The sequence below is a fragment of the Anser brachyrhynchus genome (assembly GCF_964034855.1).
Source record: "Anser brachyrhynchus genome assembly, chromosome: 8".
NCBI lineage: Eukaryota > Metazoa > Chordata > Aves > Anseriformes > Anatidae > Anser > Anser brachyrhynchus.
Window position 1 is genome coordinate 17,623,730 of NC_137702.1, and position 23,814 is coordinate 17,647,543.

At 39.7% G+C, this 23,814-nt stretch overlaps 1 protein-coding gene across 7 annotated transcripts in view; it reads left to right on the plus strand.

Moving 5' to 3' along the window:
* HMCN1 (hemicentin 1) overlaps positions 1-23,814 on the plus strand; it is a 246,794-nt gene that overhangs the window by 220,433 nt on the left and 2,547 nt on the right. For 5 of the 7 annotated variants that reach the window (XM_080602312.1, XM_080602311.1, XM_080602309.1 and 2 more), the window contains 17 exons: positions 630-800; positions 2,039-2,209; positions 2,884-3,054; positions 6,224-6,394; positions 6,823-6,972; positions 7,300-7,437; positions 7,748-7,869; positions 9,348-9,585; positions 11,392-11,454; positions 12,825-12,944; positions 13,164-13,298; positions 13,677-13,790; positions 14,121-14,246; positions 15,055-15,183; positions 19,229-19,579; positions 22,953-23,072; positions 23,685-23,811. In XM_080602312.1, the coding sequence (XP_080458438.1) occupies positions 630-800; positions 2,039-2,209; positions 2,884-3,054; positions 6,224-6,394; positions 6,823-6,972; positions 7,300-7,437; positions 7,748-7,869; positions 9,348-9,585; positions 11,392-11,454; positions 12,825-12,944; positions 13,164-13,298; positions 13,677-13,790; positions 14,121-14,246; positions 15,055-15,183; positions 19,229-19,579; positions 22,953-23,072; positions 23,685-23,811 (2,617 nt within the window). Of the gene's footprint in view, positions 1-629; positions 801-2,038; positions 2,210-2,883; positions 3,055-6,223; positions 6,395-6,822; positions 6,973-7,299; positions 7,438-7,747; positions 7,870-9,347; positions 9,586-11,391; positions 11,455-12,824; positions 12,945-13,163; positions 13,299-13,676; positions 13,791-14,120; positions 14,247-15,054; positions 15,184-19,228; positions 19,580-22,952; positions 23,073-23,684; positions 23,812-23,814 lie in introns of those variants that run through there. The other 2 variants (XM_080602310.1, XR_013954316.1) reach the window with 2 other exon arrangements.

Here is a 23,814-nt window from a genome sequence, read left to right on the forward strand (position 1 = left end):
CCTTTCTGCCTTGGTACTACCTACTCCGTTTTACAGGATGTAGTTTATTCATAGCCTGTAACCACTGGCATGTTTCCTTCTGTACATTTTTTATTATATTGATTTTTCCCTTTTCCCTGATGTTCGTCCCACCACAAAGCCAAATGTTCATCCGCAGCCTGAGATTCATTTCTCTGGATCCTGGCAACAAAGTCAGTTCTGGCTCCTGCTTACTGGTAGCCCCTGAAGCTAGTGTGCCAGCTTTTAGCTGGCATGCCCCTTCTTCTGCTGAGACCTTCAGCCTAGCTAGCACATAACATTCAGATCCAGGTAATTTATGAAAACACCAGACTTGATCAAGCATTCAGCTCTGTTGTTTAAAGATTGTAATCAGGTGAAGTGATTCAGGAAACAAAAAGGAAAAAATCTCTCCTTTGGAAACTTCTGATCTGTTTCAGCTGTTGCTCGAGGTGAATTTTTTTTTTAATAAGGGGCTTATTCAGAGTATTTCATTTATTGATATTAAAGAAGGTAGTGTGGTTTTTTTATTTTTATTTTTATTTTCTTTTTGCCTTAGGCTGTGGAACTATAATTTCAAGTTAAAGTAGCTGTATGGTTTAAACAGTTTTATGGCTGTGCTGTCTTTGCAGTTGATGGTGAGTGGAGTTCTTGGCTGCCATGGGGTCCTTGCAGTGAGACTTGTGGGAAAGGTACTCAGACACGATTGAGGCTCTGCAATAACCCTCCTCCTTCACATGACGGATCATACTGCGAGGGATCTGATGCACAGATGCAGGTTTGCAACAAGAAACGCTGCCCAGGTAAGATACATCAGATACGAAGAGAAACATGACAAACTTCTTGTTTCCATACTCTACTTAATTTGTACTTAATTTAATGCTTTTCAGTTCTAAAAATGAAATCCCTGAAAAAATTCCATTGAAGCCTTTTGTTTTCAGTGGCCCCCTCTCACCATCTTCAACATCCCTCTAGAGACCTAACATGGGATTTTTTCTCCAGTCCTTATGTCCCTTCCTTTACCCTTCCACTGTGCAAAAGCAGCATTTTGAATCCTTGGCAATTAAATTACAGGTTTCCTAAACTTGTTTTTTAATTTAAATTTTCCGAGGTTCTGTTACTCATTTATCCTTTTCTTCCACATTTCTATGACTGGACAGGAAAGCTCATTTTTGAAATATGACCTTTGTATTTGGCTGAGTGCAGGGATAATGAAGGGAAATTTAATGAAGTGGAATATGCAGCAGTTCAGATTAGATTCCTCTGGCTTCACACTCTATTTTGCTCATGCCAGATCCTAAGCTGTGTCCCCTGTAACTATTAAGCGGTAGAAGAGAGAACTGTCTGTGTAATAGTTGAGCAACTGAGGGCTTGATGTTGCACATTTATCTGGCTAGAGGTACCTCTGCAGAGGATGCTATTGCTCACAGCTGATTTGTGATGAACCTGCCTCTTCTCAGCTACTAGCTCAAGTGTTCACATGGATGTATGCATAACAGTTTGTGCCACCATATGGTGGGAGAGCAAAGACCCTACTATTCAAATGCTTAGACCTCCTCATGTGAGATAATTTAGCAATAACTCATATAAACAGCTGAGCCTGTAAGTCAAAGGAAGCAGTAAGCGTGGCTAAGAAGGAGCAGGGAGATGGTGGTAATGGTCACATCTTCAGACAGTGCAGCTGCAACCAGGGAGGACACACAACTAAAAACTGGGTTTTTAGGATGGCACAAGTACCATGAGTGCAGTAATTTTGGGCATTACTTTATATGTGGATACCTAAAAATAGGAGAGTGACTGAGCACAAGGACTCAGCGATCCCTCACTGTGGATCTAGTCAGGCTCACAGCTTATCTAAAAGACGTGCTTTTCTCCAGCTTTCGCTCCTGGAAATCCCTTTGTAGAAATCCCTGCATAGCTGAGATACTCTATAGAGACTGTCAATAACATCCTGCAGTAAGCTTTACCCTGGTGTAGCCCTGACTTTGTTGTTTCTAACATCAGTGACTATAACTGTACCCTGCTTTGCCTTTCTAACCAGTGGACGGGAAGTGGGCCACGTGGAGCAGCTGGAGCGCCTGCACTGTATCTTGTGGAGGAGGCAGCAGGCAGAGAACACGCCACTGCTCAGACCCAGCCCCACAGTTTGGGGGTCACAAATGTGAAGGATCCGACATACAGACTGATTTTTGCAACAGTGATCCTTGTCCCAGTAAGTGCTTCAGGTTAAGCTGCTTATCCACCTACTGGGTTTGTAGGGATGGATAAGAGGACAGAAGCTCTCTACAAATCACACACTCGTTTGTACTCCCTTTCCGTGTGCACAGAAAAATTAGAGGATCTGAACAGAGGTAAGTGGTACTAGATGTCTTCATCAGCAAAACTGTGGCATTTTAAACACCAGCTGGTAGGAACACAAACCGGTGGCAGCTGGTGCATAAGCTCCTGCCAGACTGTCAGAAGTCACAGAACATCTAGAGGGAGAAAGACCTTCAAGATCATCAAGTCCAACCATCAAGATGACCTGGTTGTGCACTTCTGTAAAGTTACACTGTCCAGTCACAAAATACTGCAAATCAAATCTCTCAGTATCTCACACCATAATCTAGTGATTCCCTTTGTTAACAATATGTGCTTCATGCTTTCCTATATTAGTCAGTTAATGAGCTACAGTGTTCCAAAGCTGGTTAATACACACCGAGAAATCACTGAATGCTGGACAAGATAACTTTCATAGATCTTTCAGTTGATTATTTTGCTTTTTATTTTAGGAAAAAAGTATTTTAAAATTACTGTCCAATAGGAATATTTTCCTAGCTTGAGTGTCTGTTTTTAGTATCTGTTATTAAGGAGAAGATAGATAAAATCTAACATTTATTTTCACAGTTCATGGCAACTGGGGCCCATGGAGTAGTTGGGGAACTTGTAGTCGCACGTGCAACGGAGGGCAGATGAGGCGATACCGGACCTGTGACAATCCTCGCCCTGTCAGTGGTGGAAGGGCATGTGCAGGGGCTGATATGCAAATACAGAGATGCAGCACCGAACTGTGCCCTGGTGAGTCCTCAGCCTAACAGAGAAATTAAATGCAGCTTTCTCTGGAATACTGCAGGTCACATAACGTATGCAATATTTTCATGTTATGAGAGGAATGTAGAACATTCCTGTAATTTACATTTTCATACAGCCTAATAATCTACTCTCACCTTTTTTTTTTTTTTTCTTTACATGACTGTCACCTTACCATGCTTTCCCCTTTCACATGTTAGGTTTTACCAAAATGAGGTGGAATAATCCTAAACAGGAAATAGCATATGAAAATCTCTCCTACACCTAGTAATTCTACTTTTGTTTTACGGTAAATATAGTTTATGAGGCTCCCAGCAAAATTTCATAATGTATTCCAGGAGCAAGGAAGAATGCTAAGCTCATGTGGTTTAAATCAAGCCATGATAAAAGCAGTAAACTGATTTATTAACAACACAAAATCAAAGGGCAGTCAATGAACTTACGCATTCAAAATCAATATCAGCAATATTTGAGATAAACCATGATGCTAGAGACTTACTAAACACCTACAAAGTTCTAAACTTCCTTCCATAATTCATCCCAGAAAAGCGTTGTTATTAAATTACTAGTATTCCTGATATAATAAGAAATTATGAAAACCCTGCTCTGTGCACACTCCTTTACATACCTTTCTTTTGTGGGAGTTGCAGCAGCTTTTTGTGTACCTTTGCCACTTTTGACACCATGCTGACCCACACATTGGTGACAAAGCCCCTGCCAAGGACACATCTACACTCATGGGCTGTGGGCCTCTGCTTCTTGCACCCCATACAGTCAGCCCTTCTATCTTGGATCCCAGCTGCTCATGGTGTGCGAGGGGGACAGTGCTCCATCAGGTCTTGATGGAGGTTGCAGTGTTGGTGGGACAACTTCTGGCAAGGCAGTGCCAAGCACAGTTTGACTTGATTGTTTACCCTCCTCGTATTCGGGTTTCTCCCCCCAGTCACAGATTTGCATGCTGCTTCTATACTTGTGTGGTGGTTTAACACCAGTAGGTAGCTAACTATCACCACACTGCTATCTCAGTCTCCCACCTCAGAAGGACAGAGCGAGAAAATATGATGTAAAAAAAAACAAAAACCCTCATGAGATAAGGACAGGGAGATCACTCATCAATACTGTCATGGGCAAAACAGACTTAGTGTAGGGAAGATTAATGTAATTTATTGCCAATTAATATCAAAGTAGAGCAGTGAGAACTAAAAGCAAACTAAAACCACCTTCTCCCATCCTCCCTCTTTTACTTTCTCCCCCTGAGCAGCGCAGTGGAACAGGGGCTGCGTCAGTCCACGTTGCTTTCTTATCTGCCTCTCATTCATGGTCACTCCCTTCCCCTGCTCCAGTGTGGAGCCCCTCCCACGGGATGCCGTCCTTCCTGATCTGATCCTGTGTGGGCTTCTCACAGAGTGCAGTTTGAGAACTGCTCCCATATTGTTCTGTACCAAGTGGTGTGTCCTTCAGCAGCAAATGGCTCCATCACAGGCCTCCCCCAGGGCAGCAGTTCTCCACAGACTCCCTGCTCCTGCGTGGGCTCCTCTCCACAGGCTGCAGCTCCAACATGGGGCCTGCTCCTGTGGGGGCTCTCCATGGGCCGCAGGCCAGATCCACCTGCTCCTCCACAGGCTGCAGCATGGAGATGTGGTCTGACATGGTACACCATGGGCGGCAGGAAGACAGCCTGCTTTACCGTGGGACTCCATGGGCTGCGGGGGAACTTCTGTTCTGGTGCTTGGAGCACCGCCTGCCCTCCTTCTGCACTGACCTCGGTGTCTGTGGGATTCATTCTCTCTCATTTTGTCACTCTTCTCTGCCAGCTGCTGTTAATTCCCTTTCTTAACTCTGCTCTCCCAGAGGCCCTCCTGGCTCAGCTCTGGCCAGCAGCGGGTCCCTTTGGAGCTGGCTGAAGCTGGCTTTGATCTGCCATGGGGCAGCTGTTGGGCTCTGCTCACAGAGGACATCCCTGCAGCTCCCCTGCTACCAACCCCTTGCCATGTAAACCTAATATTACTTTTCAAACCGTTTCCCCCTTTACTAGAAAGTCTCCTGGTATTTCCCCAGTTATTGTTTAATTTGGCCGATGGTTGTGTTAAGCAAACTTTTCATTGTTACCTTCTCCTTACCATTGTCAGTTTTGGGCAACTGTCAGCTCTGATAAGGCATTTCCAGATACTCTGTTCACGTTGTATACAGCCACATTCTTATAGTTACATCTGTTGTTATTGAGGCCATGCTACCAAGAGGAGGCAATGTAGACTCCCCCTCCATGTAATTTGAGCCAAATCTAATTGAGCTCTTACATGTGTTCTTTATTTGCAAAATGTATGGTTTGTTTGGTTTCTTGTAATCTTCCATCAATTTTATCCTCATGCAATTTCAGATAACTTCTTTTTAGGAGGAAAAGCACTCAGAGCTCTGAACAGATAAGTTGCTTCTCTAGTGAGAGACTACCAAAAAGGATGATAGGAGATTGTGAATATTGACAGCTGTTCTTTACAAACTGGTTTCTGATGGATCTGTGTATATTCAACACTGCTTCTTAGTTTTGAAATCAGTTTCTGTGTAGCTTGATATTCTCAGGACAGATGCAGAGAGACTGATGAAAGGAATCTCGACAGAAGCTCTTGGAGAGGGCAGCTCGCAGAAGTTAGGCAGCAGCTGATTACGTGGTTATGATTATCTTCACCCCACAGAGCATGATGCATAGGCACACCCAGAGGCAGCCTGAGATAATTCTGTGCACAGTGGGCCTCTCAACACGCTGCCCTTGGTGCGGTCGTACAGGGCTGTGCAGAGGGACTTGCATAGTTCACACTGTTCAAAACTTTCCTGGCCAGCCATGAAGAAGTAGCTATTCGATGTGACACAGGGAAGAATTTCGCCCAGTTCTTGCCAAATCCCCAACCATTACACAGGAAACATTTCCTCGAGGAGCCTCCTCATTTCCTGTATAGCCAATATACAAACAATTTTGAAGGTGGTGTGTTTCTTGAAGGAAGAAGTGTTCACCCCTACCCATTAAGGTCTTTTTGTCATCCTTTTAGCTATCTTTTCTTTATCACATTGTTTCCATCAAGAAGGAATGACACAACAGCATGACTGATGCAGTCTAAAGTATTTTAAATGAGATGTTGTTTTCCTCATTCTTTCTTTCTTCAAGTGGATGGAAACTGGGGGCAGTGGCAAACATGGAGCCAATGCTCTGCCTCATGTGGAGGAGGAGAGCAGACCCGAATACGGCTGTGCAGCAATCCAGCCCCGTTAAATCGTGGACGTCCTTGTCCTGGAGACTCCTCCCAGATCTCCAGGTGCAATAACCAACCATGTCCTGGTGAGTTAATTTACAGCACTACGCAGTGAGAATGTCATGAAAGCGTGTGGTTCTCCTCATCTAACTGGTACGTTTTTTTGGCTTACATCTCCCCTGCAACTGCAGGTGGATAAATATGTTGTTGTAACTTGTTATGTAGCACTACAGTATGCTCCTAAAGAATAGCTGCTTTTCAGACAGAGGTGGGTGTATAATGTGATTACTGTGTTATTGTGCGTATATCTTAGATCATATATAAACAGCATCCTCTTATTTTCAGGTTGTAAGCTATACTGTTGCAATTATTGTAGTAATAATATATGCAGAAATACCTTTATTTCTTAATATGACAGGCAATATTTCTGGATTTTCTTTCCCCCCAAAATATCAGACGACTGAGTCTGATATGGCACTTTTTTTTTCCTTCCTCCCTTCCCTCCCCTGCACAGGTGGGCCTTCTCGTGCCAAAGGCAGTATCATTGGAAACATTAACAATATTGAATTTGGAATTGCTTTCCTGAATGCCACAGTAGTAGACAGCCTTGACTCTGAAAACAGAGTAATACAAGCGAAGATTACCAACATCCCTCAGAGCCTTGGTAGGCTTTTTGCTACTTTTTATATTTTTTTTTTCTTGAACTAGATTGAATTCTGTGCAATGTTAGTTTTCACTACTTCATTTCCTTAATATCACTGGAGAAACTGACCTAAACTTTTCATAGACAGAGGGGGGAAAAGGGAATCTTCACTATTTATTTCCAGTATATGAATATTTGTAAAATGTTTCCTCTGAATATATATATATTTTGTGGTTTAAATCTTAAGGCTATATACTAGTTTCAGGCACTTGTCTTTTTTCAGCACCTACTGATGTGGGACATACAGTTAGGAAAAAACCCTCAAAGGTTATATTGGATTTCTTTCAGGTCCAGCCCTTAGAAAGCTTGTTTCTATTCTGAGCCCAGTTTATTGGACAACTGCAAAAGAAATTGGAGAAGCAATGAATGGGTTTACACTCACTGATGCGGTCTTCAAGAGAGAAACTCAAGTGGAGTTTGCAACTGGTTAGCTACCTGTGATATACCATCTCTTTCCAATAAGCTTAATAGATACCACATTCCTTTAAAAACACCACCTCACCATTGCTGAATTTTGTCTTGTGCTCATGACACTGTTTTCTGAGTATCTATGGCTTAAATATTGCCCTTAGGGCTTTAATTTGGAACATGTAATGTTTATATTATAGGTATGGTATGCCTTATAAAAATACTAGTGTAAAATAAGTGGTCAAGGGATCTGGTTCAGATATTGTGTGGCTTATAGGAATCCCTAGTTAGGATGTTTTATAAATCAGCATGCTCTTAAAATTCATAGGAGAGATTCTGCGAATGACTCATATTGCCCGAGGCTTAGATTCAGATGGAGCCTTAATGCTGGATGTCGTTGTGAGTGGCCATGTTCTGCAGCTCCAGTCATTAGCCGATGTTAATGTGAAGGTAAAGCTGCCCTCAGATGCCGCCCTCTCCTCTCCAACTGATACATATTTCCTCACCTGTTTATATTAAAGTGGTAGACATTAAGTCCTGAAAAATGTTTTACTGTATGTAACTTATTTCATGCCTGGTTTAACTGACAGATGTTAACACTGCCTTTGAAAACTAGAAGATGTTGTCAGAAAGGTAGTAATGGTCACTCAAAATTCTGAGATGTTAGAAGGGAGCATTGAAGTGTCTGGGGCTAGGTACTGCAGAGAGGCATGTGTGGCTTTTAATAGAGCTATGAAGTGTGTCTTAAGGCTCTCTGATTTTACAGTTTTTCATCAGTTTTTCTATGCCATGGCACCCTGCAAAAACTTTGGAATGTTATTGATGATTTGTTTGCAGCTACAATTATACATAGTCTGGCAGAGAAACATTTCTTTGGCTGAGAAAATTGCAATGACAGCATTAACAGATTCCAAATCAGATTACATCACAGGCCGTTTTATGCATTCGTGTCATGCATGCTGTCATGATGCAGTTAATGATACGCTTCTTTCTCTGCCATAACATCAAAATTTGGTCTTGTGCAGGTATCTAATATGGCAAACAGTCCTGTTACACAATGCCTCTGAAACATTTTCCAGTGTTTTCCTTTCCAAAGAATGAAATCTCTCAAACTTTTTCAAGAATGATTAGAGAGGGTGGTTTGCATGACAGTATGGTAAGAAGTTATAATCTCTGTCTGTTTTTTCCAGGATATGCTAGTAGAAAGAAAGCAAGATTCTGTCACTGGCCCTGTACACTTAATAGAATGATGAAGTTCAAAGGAATTGTTTTTCTACCTTTTGGGTTTAGTGTAAGCCATGAAAAACATTTTACTTAATATAATTCATGGTATTAAAATTTGGGTTAGAATCAGGTGCTTGATAACTGATTTTACTCTGCAAGAAAGAGCATTCTTTAAAGTTGTTTTTACATAGGTGATACTTAGTTGGTGGTAGGTAACTTGTACAAACATATATTAATCCCACAATACAATACATATTTATGAAGTTCTCAGTATTTTGATACATTTCCATAAGTAGCATCCCCAATATTTATACCCTTTTTCAGTAGCATAATTCTTCTCTACTGACTGTTTATTTAGTGCATGTTGTCAGAATATGACTTAGAAGACTAAAAATATTTAGGCCTCAAAATATTGTTATAGAACAATATGGCCAGGTTTGTTTTTTGTAGGATATTCTCTGCTGTAGTCCCAATCATCAGGATCAACATCCTACTTCTTATTAAAAGAAACATACAGAGGCTGTTAAGATTCAACAGACAAATTAAGAGTAAAGAAGACATATTATGTGAAATACAATTTGTTCATCTATTATATTCTGAAAAAGCGTTGTGGTTTTTTGTTTTGTTTTGGTTTTTGTTTATCTTTTAACATGAAGACCCCAGTGGTGTTAACTGTACTCAGTGGCTGATGTTTGCTGTTTCAGGATTACACAGAGGACTATATTCAAACTGGCCCTGGGCAGCTGTATGCCCATTCTACTCGTCTTTTCACTATAGATGGAGTTAGTGTTCCCTATACATGGAACCACACTATTACCTATGATTACACTAAAGGAAAAATGCCTTTCTTGGTGGAAACACTCCATGCTTCCTCTATCACAACAGAATACAACCCCCTGGAAGAAACTGTGGCTTTTAAAATTCATGCTTCCATTGCAAAAGGTATTGTTCAATTCTTTAACAAAAATAAAGCAATGGAAAAATAATATCCTATTTTACTAGGATTCATTACCTATATTCTGAAAGCTGTTTATGGTCTTGAAAGAGAAATTGCTGTTAAACTCGAGTAACTTCATTGTAGATCCTGGAACCTGTATGCCTTGTTAATACATCAACAGAATAATATGTAAAAGCTGCTGCAGTTTACACTTCCTGTTACCCTGCAGTTCCCCTCAATGATCTCAGTCTGCATTTGCTGACACTACTAATAGCGTAACCAGTAGCTTCAGATAGGCAACCTCAAATATTTCTCCATTTCCTTGCATGTACCATTCGCTCTCCAAAGTGTTCCTCTACTGTCCCTTTTGGGTGGGGTAAGGTGTTTGGTAGGGTTTTATTTTGCATAGCTATTAAGAAAACAGAGGATTTTCTTCTTAAACCAAAATTCACAATGACATAACTTGGTAATGAGGCTGTAGAGACAGAAGAATATGCAAAATTCAGCACTTAAATGGCTAAAACATCCCAAGTCATTCTTCAGACTGTTTTTCTCCAGAATTATTTAAGGTATACAGAAAATATAACGACCGGTGTGCAGTTATGCAGCACTGGGTGGACAAATGCTTGTAAATCTGCCAAGTCCTAACTAAGAGGTAGCGAACTGGTAGATCCTAGACCTGGTGCACTGTGTCTTGTTGCTCTGCTCCATTACTAACATTATATATAATGTTAGTAATATTATAACTTATAATATAACTTATAGTATATTATAACTTTTATTATTCTTTTACTTACATGAATTGAGGGAACAGAGCGTATATTCATGCAGGTGAGTTTCCTTAGTGAGGAAGTCATAATTAGTCAGTGGAATGATCCATTTTCTTCCTGTATACTAATTGGGCTTCTTTTTTCCCCTGTCCCATCCCGTCCCACCCCTTTCTACACACAATGAGGCTTGACATCATTGCTCTCACAGGAAGCAGTATTTTTCAAATGAAATAACTCAGGTTTGAAAGCAAATGAAGCAGTGGGACTACCTATCTGAGTCTTTCAACAACAGCATTCTAACTGAAGTAAAATAATGTTTTTTCCCCACTTGTCAGACTATGGACTCCCCGAGCAATTTGAAAGCCAAATGAGATTTTTTTTCCATTTAAAAACCAGGTCTGATTAAAGGAGATCTCCAAAGCAAATTATGCCTATGCATAAACCCCTCCATGCTTTTAAAAACTGAACTTGCATTTATTTCCTCCAACAATAATTATACTACTTTTTACAGTTGTCATCTTTATTGAATCATTTTTCAGAGTACAAGTGTACAGCAAAATATATGTGGATTTTCATTAGGGTCTACCAGAATTTTCCAGTGTAGTTGATGAGTACGAAGTGGTGTTCTACACTGAATTCCTACAAACTGTGACATGATGATATTTTTGGTTTGTTTTTATTTCCTTCCTCTGACATGGAGTGGAACTGGCCTTCCTTCTTTTAACAATGAAATAATGGAAGCTTTAAGGAGGACCTTTGCAGGATGTATTAGGCTGGGATGTAACTTACAGTCGCCACACCTGTGTAATGTTTTTTCGAAACAGCAAGAAATGCATGCCGACTTGTAGTGCCCAAGCAGAAAAAGCACTAAAATCTGGATTTTAAAAGTTTCTATTTTAATGTCCAAGTAGAACAAGTCTTTATAAAAGATATGATAATCTTTTATTTGTAATAGCTGGGCTGCTGTTAAATGTTAAAGGCTTTTCTTAATAATATAGCAATATTTTCATCCACAAGTAACATGATTCCTTTACCATGTAGGAGATCGTAGCAATCAGTGTCCTGCTGGGTTTGGTTTGGACTCAATCGGACCTTACTGTACAGGTAATGATGTAACAAATGTAATATGTAATCAACCAGCAGCAGCTTCATCACCTTTATTTACAGTTTCAAAGCACGCAGTACATACTTCAAAAAGTGAAAATTACTGTTGATTACGGGGTGTGGATCCAGAGGTGGCTGAGGACTTCACTTCTGTATTCATCTAGAACAGAAGCAGTGCCCAGGCAGCCTTTCTTCAGATGTGAGCTGGGGATGCTGAACTATGCTATCTGCTGAGCCTGCAAAGCAGTGAAGCACTTACATGATCTGTGGGGAGGAAGGATGAGGGTTGCCAACCTAGACAACAGCCCACTAAAAAAAACAACTGTTGCCTGGGGAGTGAGTGTGAAAAGAAACTCACAAGCATTTTAGCTGTCTCCTCTAGATGACTGAGTCATGTTTGTTTTAGGAAACAATCATTTGATATACTTTTGTGGACTTAGCTCATTGCCCCTGGTAAGTTTAAAAATTAAGGAAATTAAAAACAAAATGCTATGCCATCAGAAAAATTTAAAACCAGGAAAGCCGAAAATAATAAAGCTGCTTAAAAGTTTTCCACTTGCAGATTTTCTGTAAATGAGTTCTAAAATTTTAATACATAAAATGTAATAATCTTTGCAAGTCTACGTGGGGATGCTAAGAATAACACTGAACTCTATCTTTTCTGTTGTAAAGAGATTATCTGTAATAGATTGTATCAAACATTCATTACTGCAGTAGTGGCCCAGGCCTGCAGATCTAACACAGGTGAGATTTCTGGGAGCCTTAGTGTAGGTCTGGTAGCAGTAAAGAGTAGGATCTTAAATTAGACATAGAGAATGTACTGTGTGCAAATTCTAGTCTTCTCAATGTATAGCAGTGGACATTTCACACCAGTAACGTGAAAAGGAGGCTTCAGGGGGGTTTGTTACTAAGATTTTAACTAGAACTTCAGTCACAGCATTTTTATGCTCCGGTTTGTGCCTTGCTAATTGCCTCTGCTCACTTTCCTAAAGCACCCCAAGGATGACTGCACGTGGTTACCTGGTGTAGTTCTGCTGACCACAGCGGCCTTTTGCTTTAGCTGAGCAGGGCCAAACAAGCAGAGACTGGAGTTTGTGAGATTTGTTGATGTGATTTGGGAGCTCCGTGAAGGGGTGTTCTGAGTGACGCAGAGAGCAAGGCAGGTGCTCTTTACCATGGGAACACAATGGGGATGGGAAGGAAGGAGCATGCATTGCTGAACTGTTTCTGTGAAGCTGCTCAATTGCTAGATTAGTCTTGACCTGGGATCTGTACCAGACACATACCTCCTATGAAGGTTATTTTGGTGTAGTTTCTTTTGAAGTCCTGTAAAGTCTGACTGTTTTTTTTCTAATATTTCCATCTTCCAGATGAAGATGAATGTGTTGTGCGAAATCCTTGTTCCCATACCTGTCATAACGCCATAGGAACTTACCACTGCTCCTGTCCAAAAGGCCTCACCATCTCTGCAGATGGTAGAACATGCCAAGGTAAGATGAGTGTTGTTATTGACAGAAAAAGCCCCATGGCAAATAAATTGCTTGGTAAATGCTTTGTTCAGGCTGGGCAGTTTTGTCATTGTACAAAATGTGTTCTAGTTATTTTGAGTATGTTTGCAATAAAGTATTTCCTAATTCATCATGTTCAAGGTGCTACTTAATCTGTGTCATTTTGCCATGGTGAGGTTTACAGCTTCTTTTTAATTACAGATATTGATGAGTGTGCATTAGGTGGACATACCTGCCACGCTGGCCAAGACTGCGAAAACATCATTGGTTCATACCGTTGCGTAGTTAGATGTGGGAATGGTTTTAGAAGGACAGCTGATGGATTTAGCTGCCAAGGTTTGGAGTTACCTTTTGGTTGTTGGTGTTAGTTTTCATGAACTGAAAATGTCTTTCACACAATAAAAAGTAACTTTTAAAGAGATACATCTCCAACTAAGGTGTCTATAAATCTTCAATATTATCCTAGCAAGATTTTTTTTAAACCTTTTGCTTTTTCCATCTTTAGAAATGAATTAAAATCTTGCGTTTGTGTCCCATGTGCATTTTCTTCTATGAAGAACTGATAAAAGTAAACACTTCCGAACGTATGTCAGTAGTGTAATGAATAGAGCTCAAAGCAGAGCCCAAAATGTTGTCTAAACCAAAACACTGTTCATCTAAATGATGACAAGGTGATTCACAGTTGTGATATTGACAGTCTGTTTTGTCCAACAGATATTAATGAGTGTCAAGAGCCCAACTCCTGTCACCACCGTTGCTTCAATACTATAGGAAGTTTCCAGTGTGGTTGTGATCCAGGATTCCAGCTAAAGGGCAGAAAATGCATGGGTATGAATCATTTTTGAATTTTCATTCTCTCTTTACAAAGGAAATAGTTCAATATGTATTTGTTACTATATGCAATCTTAGCTGAAACCTTATGAATGAAACTCCTACTACGAATGATACCAGGATGTATTTTTGAATTTGTTTGTGAAGCAGTACTAAAATCTAGAGTGGAAACTGGGCTGACCAATAAGTGTACATGAAATGCATTCAAATGTATGCACACAGCGTAATTACAGATGGATTATTCTGCTCTTTAGGAATTGAACATAAGGAAGTATATTCATTTCCATTCTTGCTTTCTTTGTGTTTTTTTTTTTCTTTTTTAATAAGATGTAAATGAATGCAGGCAGAATGTATGCAGGCCTGATCAACTTTGCAAAAACACCCGTGGTGGCTATAAGTGCATTGATCTGTGCCCAAATGGAATGACCAAAGCAGAAAATGGAACTTGCATTGGTGAGTAGAAACATTAGTGTACTGTATGGTGATGGTAAACACAGGGACAATGATTAATATATTTTGAAAGAAAGGTCTTTGAGGCGGTCCACTTTCAGTTATTAAGATTCACACATATCAAGGCACTGACTTGTTTAATTTATGGGAACATATATATTTAACTTCTTTTAATACCAATTAATTAACCCCCCTCCCCCAAAAAAAAACCACGATAGATATATCCTTACCACTTCCAGTTTTCCTCTTCTCTTAAGTAAGAACAGGGAAGTTCTCATCGGCATCTCTTCTGCATTGTCACCTTCAATTCTAGAAATCGTTCATTGACTGAAATGTTTTGCCCCATGTGTGAGTTCTTTCTAACGAGTTTGTCTCAGGAGCTCTAAATCAAGACTGCCGGTCCTTTCTGCTACTCAGGGCTGTTTCTAACACCAACATCACATAGGTTACCAAATATAATGGGATATGAGAGAAGGATGGATTATGTCTATTTGGACAGCATAACTGTTAGAACTGGAATCCTCAATTCAAAGTTTTGAAAGTTAATGGAAAGAGTAAATGCAGTGCAGTTGAAAAATCTGTGTATCTGTTCAAAATCTACTTTCAGATTGTGAAACAAAGATTGTTTCACAGATTTGTAACAAACTGTTAAAGATTAACTCTTGATCATGGTGAGAAAAGTGTATTCAGAAGCCAAATCTCTCTAAAGAGCCAAATTTGCTTGTGGTTTAGCTGCATTCATTACATGTAAAAAATTTAAAGCTGTAAGAACTTTCAAGAAAAAATCTGGCTCTTGCCCTATTGCTTGCAGACATTGATGAATGCCGGGATGGAACCCATCAGTGCCGCTATAACCAGATTTGTGAGAACACACGAGGAAGTTACCGCTGTGTTTGTCCAAGAGGATATCGGTCCCAGGGAATTGGAAGACCTTGTGTGGGTAAGCTGTCCAATCATGCTAGTATTGCATATTTTCTGCTACTGGTTTTGTCTGTGCTTTCCACAGTTACATCCAGCAATTCTATTCTATTTGAAGACTGTTTTATGTAGATAAATCTGCTTCGAATTTGAAGTTACCCACATAAAACAAAGTGTCCCAGTCAAAACAAGTAGTCAAAACTCAGTGATTCCAAGCTGAGATTGCTACAGACCTGTACCTTGAAAACAAAGTGTACAAGGGCTGAGGACCTCAAAGGTACTGATGGATGGATGCAACAACCTACCACTCAACAACAGGCTTAATTTATAAAATTCAGATCAGATTTGTGAGTTGATTGGACAGTGACACGTGTTTGGCTCTACACTGCACTGCATCCATTCGCATCTGAAGCCAGTCAAGCAGGGAGCGATGTGGACTCTACTAAAGGAGAACACCCAAAGGAAGTGTGTTGCAAGCGGCGCGGTACACCCAGAACCTGCATCTGCAAGCAAATGTCACAAACACCCTTATCTACCCTCTGGAATTGCAGAGGGTTTTCCCCATACGGGAGGAAGCTGCACTTATCAGTTAACACTCCTTTTTCTGATTTGGTTGGATCACACCAGGGAAGGAGGAATCCCCACAGACACAGGAATGCTGACCATGTAGTTACTCCCCTATGCTATCTATGTAGAACCCTTTGGCAAAAATGTGCAGACCTTCTGCCCATGCAAACACACATAGCGTTTCACAGATACTCTCGTAATTCTAATGTGGATAGCAAGAGAGTTTATTTAATGTATGATGTCAGTGCAAGTGTGTAAAAAAAAATTCCCTTGCCATTTCACAGACCTCAGCATGGCACTAGGATTATTTATATTCACAACTTATATATGTGGAATATTTAAAATTCAATAGCTGATCCACCCTGATTATAATCAGAGAGTTATAGAATCATAGAATGGCTTGGGTTGGAAGGGCCATTAAAGATCATCTTGTTTTAACCCCCCTGCCATAGGCAGGGATACCACCCACTAGATCAGGTTGCCCAAAGCCCCATCCGACCTGGCCTTGAACACCTCCAGGGATGGGGCATCCACAACTTTTCTTGGCAACCTGTTCCAGTGCCTCACTACCCTTACAGTGAAGAATTTCCTCCTAAAATATAATCATTTATAACTGTTGGTATGTGACACTAAGTGAAGTCAGTTTCCATTGCTCTGACATATCATATCAGAGAAGCTTTCCTCCATGATGACTTCTTCAATATTAGGCTTCATAAGTGATAAATAACTGCTTTGGAGGATAGGATTTTTTGTTTGTTTTTAAAGTGCCTAAGTTTTTGGACTGCCAAAAGCCAGGCTGAAATGCTTTTTTAAAGATTAAATCGCGGTAAGAAACTGTTTGGCTGCAGACCAAGAAATTTCTTCCACCAGCTTCCTCTCTACTAAAATAAAATCAGTCCCAGACTCCTTAACATATCTTAAAAACATTTAAATTTCTTACAGTAATAAGAGGGATGAAGTTTAGGACTACAGATTTTCAGAAAACACCAGCAGCTGCCCTAAAACTGTTTTTGGGGCAATGACCACTGAAAGTTCCCTCTTTAAATTAAATGAAGTATGACTTTTATGCTCCTTTGATTTTTTTTTATCTGTTTAAAATATGTTTGAAACATATATGCAAAAATATTAGTTCACCTGTTAATAAAAATAGGTTTTAGTGTTAATGTTTCCAGTGAGCACATGGGAGAGTTGAAAAGTAAGTAGGAACCCTGACTGAAACAGAAGAGTCGAACTTTGTTCCTACCTGTGCCACTGCTGCCCTGTGTAAAATGATTTGTGCCACAGTTCACTGACTGTTAGATTTAGATGGGGTAAGGTATTTGTCATCAAAACATGCATAGATATGTTGTGTGTGCCCATTCAACTAAACTATAACATTTCTGTGAACTATGTCCCATCTCAACATGCCATGCTGTAGATGGAAGGGCATTGTCAAAAGCTGTTGTAAAGCATTTTTGCATCCAACACACGTAAGGTTATCTAGAATTTAAAATCAAATAATATTCTTAAAGTACAAGAAAGCCCGAGAATTTAACTATTTTAGTTTCAAAGTCATTTCACTTTATTCTTGTAAATATTTAGTATTTATGGTGCATGATCAAAGGGATACTGTCCAGGGAAACTTTGGCTTACCAGTCTGTAAGTGATCAAATTTCACAAGGATGGCAATGGTGTAAATGCAGTGGCTTGTTGTATTCAGTTTTGTTGATACTGCATAGGTTGCTCCTTGCAAAAGAAATTGCTCTGATTTTCTTAAAAATCATACTAGTTGTTATTTTATTAAAAATAAAGTTCATTTGTTTACAACACCTGACAATATTACACCAATGATAACTGACATATATCTGTTAAATTATGTGTTTGTGAAGTAACAATTGGATAATACTGCAATACTCTACAATAAATTACCCCTGGATTTCTGATTCTCAAAGCATTAAATTGCTAATACCAAAAAAATCTTTAAAAGTTTCTAAACAGCATTACTCTCAAAATACCATTAGTATGCATGCATACTATACATTAGTATGCATAGGTTTACACACTATGCTCAAAATACGTTCAAATGAAACCGTAATGCTAGTTTAATGGCATTTTTACAGTAATAATTTAGAAATACACACTTTCCACTAATACGAAATAAACCCTTAGTGAGTCACCATTAAAATAACCTTTAAATTGTAGTTTAAAAAGTTGCGGGATATATGTCAATTAATAGACATGTCATGTATCTTAATAATATCTTAGTAATATCAGCTTATTTCTGGTCATTCCAGAATTGCACATTCCTGGTTGGAATTGGCCGTCTTTTGCCTTTTTCTAGTACTGGATGTATGCAAGTTTGGAATTGAATACTGTGTATGTCAAATTTTCACTTGGGCCAGAGAAACTCAGTGAAAACTTTGGTAAATTTTTTCTGCTAGTGCCAGAGAGACTGGGGGTCCTACAATATCCAGCACTCATCCTGAATTTATTTTCAGTGAAGGACACTCATTGTGTTACATCCTTAAACCTGCTGCCATACTCTGTATGCTCACTTCTGTGTTTTGGTTTTAAGGATGACAGTTTACTGCTAGGGTTGGTCTAGTTATTTGGGATTACAGTTTAAAGGGAAACTGAAGTGTACTGAGAACAGGATTCCCTAAGCAAACAGAAATAACTCCGTTTTTAAATTGTATGAAAGAGAATTAATATGTACTGATAAGTGTTAAAACTTTCATAACTGGAATGACCAATAACAATGTCAAAGGTTAGAACATACCCAGCCTCCTTCCCTTGCAGCCCTGCAACATGTCCTCGAGACGGGATTTTTCCCCTGACAGAGTGCATCAACCGTGTCAGTGCATTTCGAGCTTACCTCAGTACCAGCTTGAAGGACCTGGAAGACTAATTGTACTTCTCGAGAGTGCTTTGTGCTGTGTCCTCCTTTAAGAAGGAGCCCCACAGCTTCCCCCGATCATCTGCAGAGCACTAAAGAAAGTAAAAAACTAAAAAATTCTGTAGTAGCAGTGAACAGCTTATAGGGAAACAATGAATGGCTTGGGTACTAGGGGTCGCTTATTTCTTTTTGGGTAAGCAACAGGAATTGCTCACTACAGTCAGCAGTAGTCAGGCTATCACACAGCTCTGCTGCTGCAAAAGCAGGGGAAGAGATTTGGTTCCCTGTTTTTTAGTCACATCTTACCTTCAGTAGCGCTCAAGGCAAGACCTTCAACAGATTTTTTGTCCTATATGAGAAGTTTTATGTCACAGGTAGCCTTACAAGAAGAATAAAGGTATATTACTGTACAGGATAGAAGAAAGACTGCCTACTTGGCATTTGTGTTCTTTGTATTTTACTGCCTTCAAGATCTCACTTTTGTCTTCAGTTTGTTACACAGACTGAGTTAAGTATATATGTATATATATATATATACACATATAGTTATGCATTGTTTTTTTGTTTTTGTTTTTTTTTTTCCTTTCCACATGGTTTGTTGCTCTGGATCATGTCACATGAGCAGACATTAATGAATGTGAACAAGTGCCTAAACCCTGTGCATTTCAATGCACCAACACCCCCGGCAGCTTCAAGTGTATCTGTCCACCTGGACAACATTTATTAGGTGATGGGAAATCTTGCGCTGGATTGGAGAGATTGCCAAATAACGGTGCCTATTACAATAGCTATAACTATGCTCAATTCTCCCCTGTGAGAGACAACTATCAACCTCAACAATATTACAGGCACTCCTCAAATCTCTACAGCTCCTTCTCAGAGTATAGGAACAGCAGAATACCTTTCTCCAGGACTAGAAGGAACATTAGAGAAACTTGTCCTGAAGGCTATGAGGCAAGAAATGACAGATGTGTAGGTAAATGTCAGTCATATCTATGCAATTCTTTTGTTTTAGACCTTATTTTTAAGTTACTGTTACATATATGTTAGGGGCCTATGGTTTGTGGTGCTGTATTTTTTTCATATTACCATGATGAATATTCAGCGAGTTATGCATGTTTTTATTTCCCAAGCAAGCATAGCAAAAATATTTTCAAACCTCCTTAGGTTTTAATTATGCTGCTTACTGTGTTTTAGTAAAATATTTCCCTCCATTGATCACTTTCCTCTGATTATGGTAGCTCACCTTTGCAAATTTTCTCACACCAAAAAAACAGAAGACCACCATTCCAGTCCTGGCAATGTTGCTTATGTCAGACTTTGATGGTAGTAATAACCTGGTAGTAACCTGGTTCAGAAGGGTTTTAAATAAGGATTTTAGAATGGAACACGCTGGGGCAGTGACAGCACAGAGACAAGAGCCAAGTCACTGCCATATGAGCAGTATAAACAGAGGCTTTGAAGTTCTCTGTAGTTATGGTATACAGCCAGCTGTAACGTAATTCACTGAGCAGTGGAGATGGATTACATGGAAACAAATTGGTGTTTGTTGCAAGTTGTGACAACGATAGCATTGCCATTTCCTCTTCCATGATGAGGAGAGCAGGGTAGTTACGCTAACTGGCAAGCTCTGTCCCAGGTTTTATTTTTGTTTTTCAAGAGGTGCGAAGGCTCAGAGCCCACTCTTTTGACCAACAGGAAACAAAGGTGTCTGGCACGTCTATCAAGCATTTAGCTCACTTGTTCCTTACTGTGTGAGCTTTTCTGAGGTTTTTCAACAAAATTCTGTTCTTTTCACAAATACTGAAAAGGTAATTCAGCTCTTCATGAAAAACAAAAGGAGCAGTCGCCTGCACAGCTCATTAACTGATTTGCGCTAAATGTTAAGAAATGAAGTTCAAGCCAAAACAAAAAAACATGTTTCTCAAAAGTTAGAAATCTCAGGTCTTTCCCATGAGGCAGCCGCTCGTGGCAGCGGGCCCAGACCCTCTGGAACTGCAGGTCTGGAGCCAGGAGCGTGCAGCTTACCTTCAGCTCCCTGCCTGCCCACGAAAGATGACGGCCACACACCCAGCCTGCACTCGCTTCATGCTTCACGAGGGTGCACCAGCGGTGCTGTTTTACCAAAGGAAACATGGAATATCAAAGCATGAGTTAATTGTTCTGAAATAAGCTTCTCTTAGGCCAGGTTTTTGCCACCTTAACTCATGTTTTGAGTATCGTAAAATATATATATATATACAGTCAATTATTTTTTGATAATACTGCTGAGTTTAAGACCAAGGGTACTGCAGTAGCTACTATGAGCTACTAGCTCTTGAGCTACTAGTACTAGCTTCTAGCTCTTTTGAGAACTTTTCCCAGCACGTTTAACATAGCAGTTTGTAATGTTTTAGGTACGTGCCTCAACCTAATATATATACCAATGACACATCATAGGAGGAGCAATATACCTCTAGGATAAATAGTGATCTACAGCTAGATTCTAGCCACCAGAGTTATTGCTACAATTATATAGCAATATATATTGAAAAATATGAATGTTTTTTAATCAGTGATAAGTTATAGATAAGTAGACATCACATTAACCTTGTATTTACATTATAATGACATTTCAGTAGTCTCATAGATACAGTTTGTTATGGGTGTAGCTATTTTAATTGAAAGAACTAGAACTGTATGATCCATACCCCAGTTCCAGGTAGTTAATATTCCTGTACTTCTGTTTCAAAGGAATAAATATGTAGATTTAAAATTTACTGTTTAATATGAAAAACACATCCCAATAATGTTCCTTTTTTTTTAAGAGGGTCCTTTGAGTAGACAACCATCAGGATTTGATAACAACACATATTAAATATTTAGTGTCACATTTGTTTCTCTTTTGTGTTTGCATTTTTATCTAATGCAAGACCTGTAAATCAGACAAAGAGAGGGGAAGCAAAGACCTTCCTTCCACTGCTTTAATCAAGTCTTAATTCCTGCACATGAGAGTAACGAGTAGGAGCTCTGTTACCCTCCTGAAGCAGGCAGAAATTTCAAAAGAAGTAGTAATTATATATGATCTAAATTACATTAGTCTGCTTTGAAAATTTTAAATGAAGTGGTCTGCTATTTCTGTATTTGAGAGGGAGATTTAAAAAAAATAATAAAATAGTTTGAGAACATTTATTGGTAGTCTTTCCAGATACTGAGATTCGTTCCCATGGCATGAGAGAGATTGGTTTGGAGAGGAAACAGCTTTGCCAGAGGAGGGATTAACTGTAAGAACAACTCCCTGGAGTGAAGGCTTTCTCTGAAAAGAAAACTGTTATATGCATATGCTAAGCATACTGCCTAAAACCTTATCGTCAGGCAGCTTGGCTTGCTTTCTGGGACAAGACTATATCTGTAACCTTTGTGGATTTATGTAGCTTGTGTATCCCCTTTTCTTCCCAGAACTCTGTATCAGACTGGTCTCTCCAGCTAGTAGAGACCTGTTATAGCTGCTGTCAAATAGAGTCTCTTCAAAGGTGGTGGTGTGGTTTAACCCAGCTGGCAGCTCAGCACCACACAGCTGTTTGCTCACCCTTCCCCTTCCCTCCCTGGGACAAGGGAGAGAATGAGAAAAAATGAAGCCTGTGGGTTGAGATAAAGACAGTTTATTAGGACAGAAAAGAAGGGAACATAATAATAATAATGATAATATTACTACTAATAATAATGTGTACAAACAAGTGATGCACAGTGCAATTGCTCACCACCCGCTGACCGATGCCCAGCCTATCCCCGAGCAGCCAGTCCCCCCACCTGGCCGGCCCCCCCATATTAATTGCTCAGCATGACGCCAGATGGTATGGAATACCCCTTTGGCCAGTTTGGGTCAGCTGTCCTAGGTCTGTCCCCTCCCAGCTCCCGCTGCACCCCCAGCCTGCTCACTGGCAGGACAGAGCGAGAAGCTGAAAAGTCCTTGGCTTAGTGTAAGTGCTGCTCTGCAACAATTAAAACATCAGGGTGTTATCAACATTCTTCTCATCCCAAATCCCAAACACAGCACCATAACAGCTACTAGGAGGAAAATCAACTCTATCCTAGCCGAAACCAGGACAGGTGGCTTTAAAAGCCATAAAAGCTATAAGGCTTTAAAAGCTATAGGGAAAAAAAGTATAAGGCTTTAAAAGCTATAGGGAATGGAAGCAGGTAAGTTGGGAAGGAATTTGCTATGCTTAGTCTTTCAACCCCCTTAGAAAACAAGATCCCCGTAACTTCCAACTCTGCCCATATGTTTGTACATAAATAGAACAAGAAATATCTATGTTCTGGCAAGCCTGACTTTTATCTTTCCATCTTTCTACGTTTCTTTTCCACAGACATTGATGAATGTGAAACCAGGGATACCTGTCAGCATGAATGCAGAAATACCCTAGGAAGTTACCAGTGTACTTGTCCACCTGGTTATCGTCTTACACCCAATGGCAAAACCTGCCAAGGTACAGAAGTCTCTTGAAGTGTTCAGAAACGTGTTCGTAAATCATAAGATACAGATCATATTCAGAGCATGTATAAGCACTTGTTGAACTTGCTTTGAGATACAGCATTCAAAATGGCAAGTATTTTACATTATAACACTTTCTATAATACTGGCAAATTAGACAACCACAACTTCTTATTCTCTGAAGTTACCTCTTGTACATTACATGTTTACACATTACACGTTTAACTCATGCAAGTACACAGCAACTCTAGGGTCAAAGCCAATAAAATCCTTAACCTGTCTCTGTCAAAAAAAAAAAAAGAGAGAAAATGAGAAGGACAGAAAAAAATAAAAGGTGGCCAGATTTTCTGTTCCACAAAAAAAAAAAAAAAACTAATTAGCCTCCATTGACAAAACAACTATGGTTTATGAAATATAATAAATGCATATTATTGGAACCAGTAATTCCAGTGCCTCAGATAGCAAGACAGGGTTCTGAAAGATCTCACTTGTGGGTACAGGTGCCCTCTGTCTTCTGTTCAGCCTTTACTGATCCAACTAGTTTCTAATTCTGTTAAATTCGTCACGGTACCAGCAACTAATTTGCCTATTTTTTTGTAACCTTCAGATATTGATGAGTGTCTCGAACAGAACATTGATTGTGGATCAAATCAAATGTGTTTCAACATGAGAGGCAGCTACCAGTGCATAGACACACCTTGTCCACCGAACTATCAGCGAGAGCCTCTTTCTGGGTA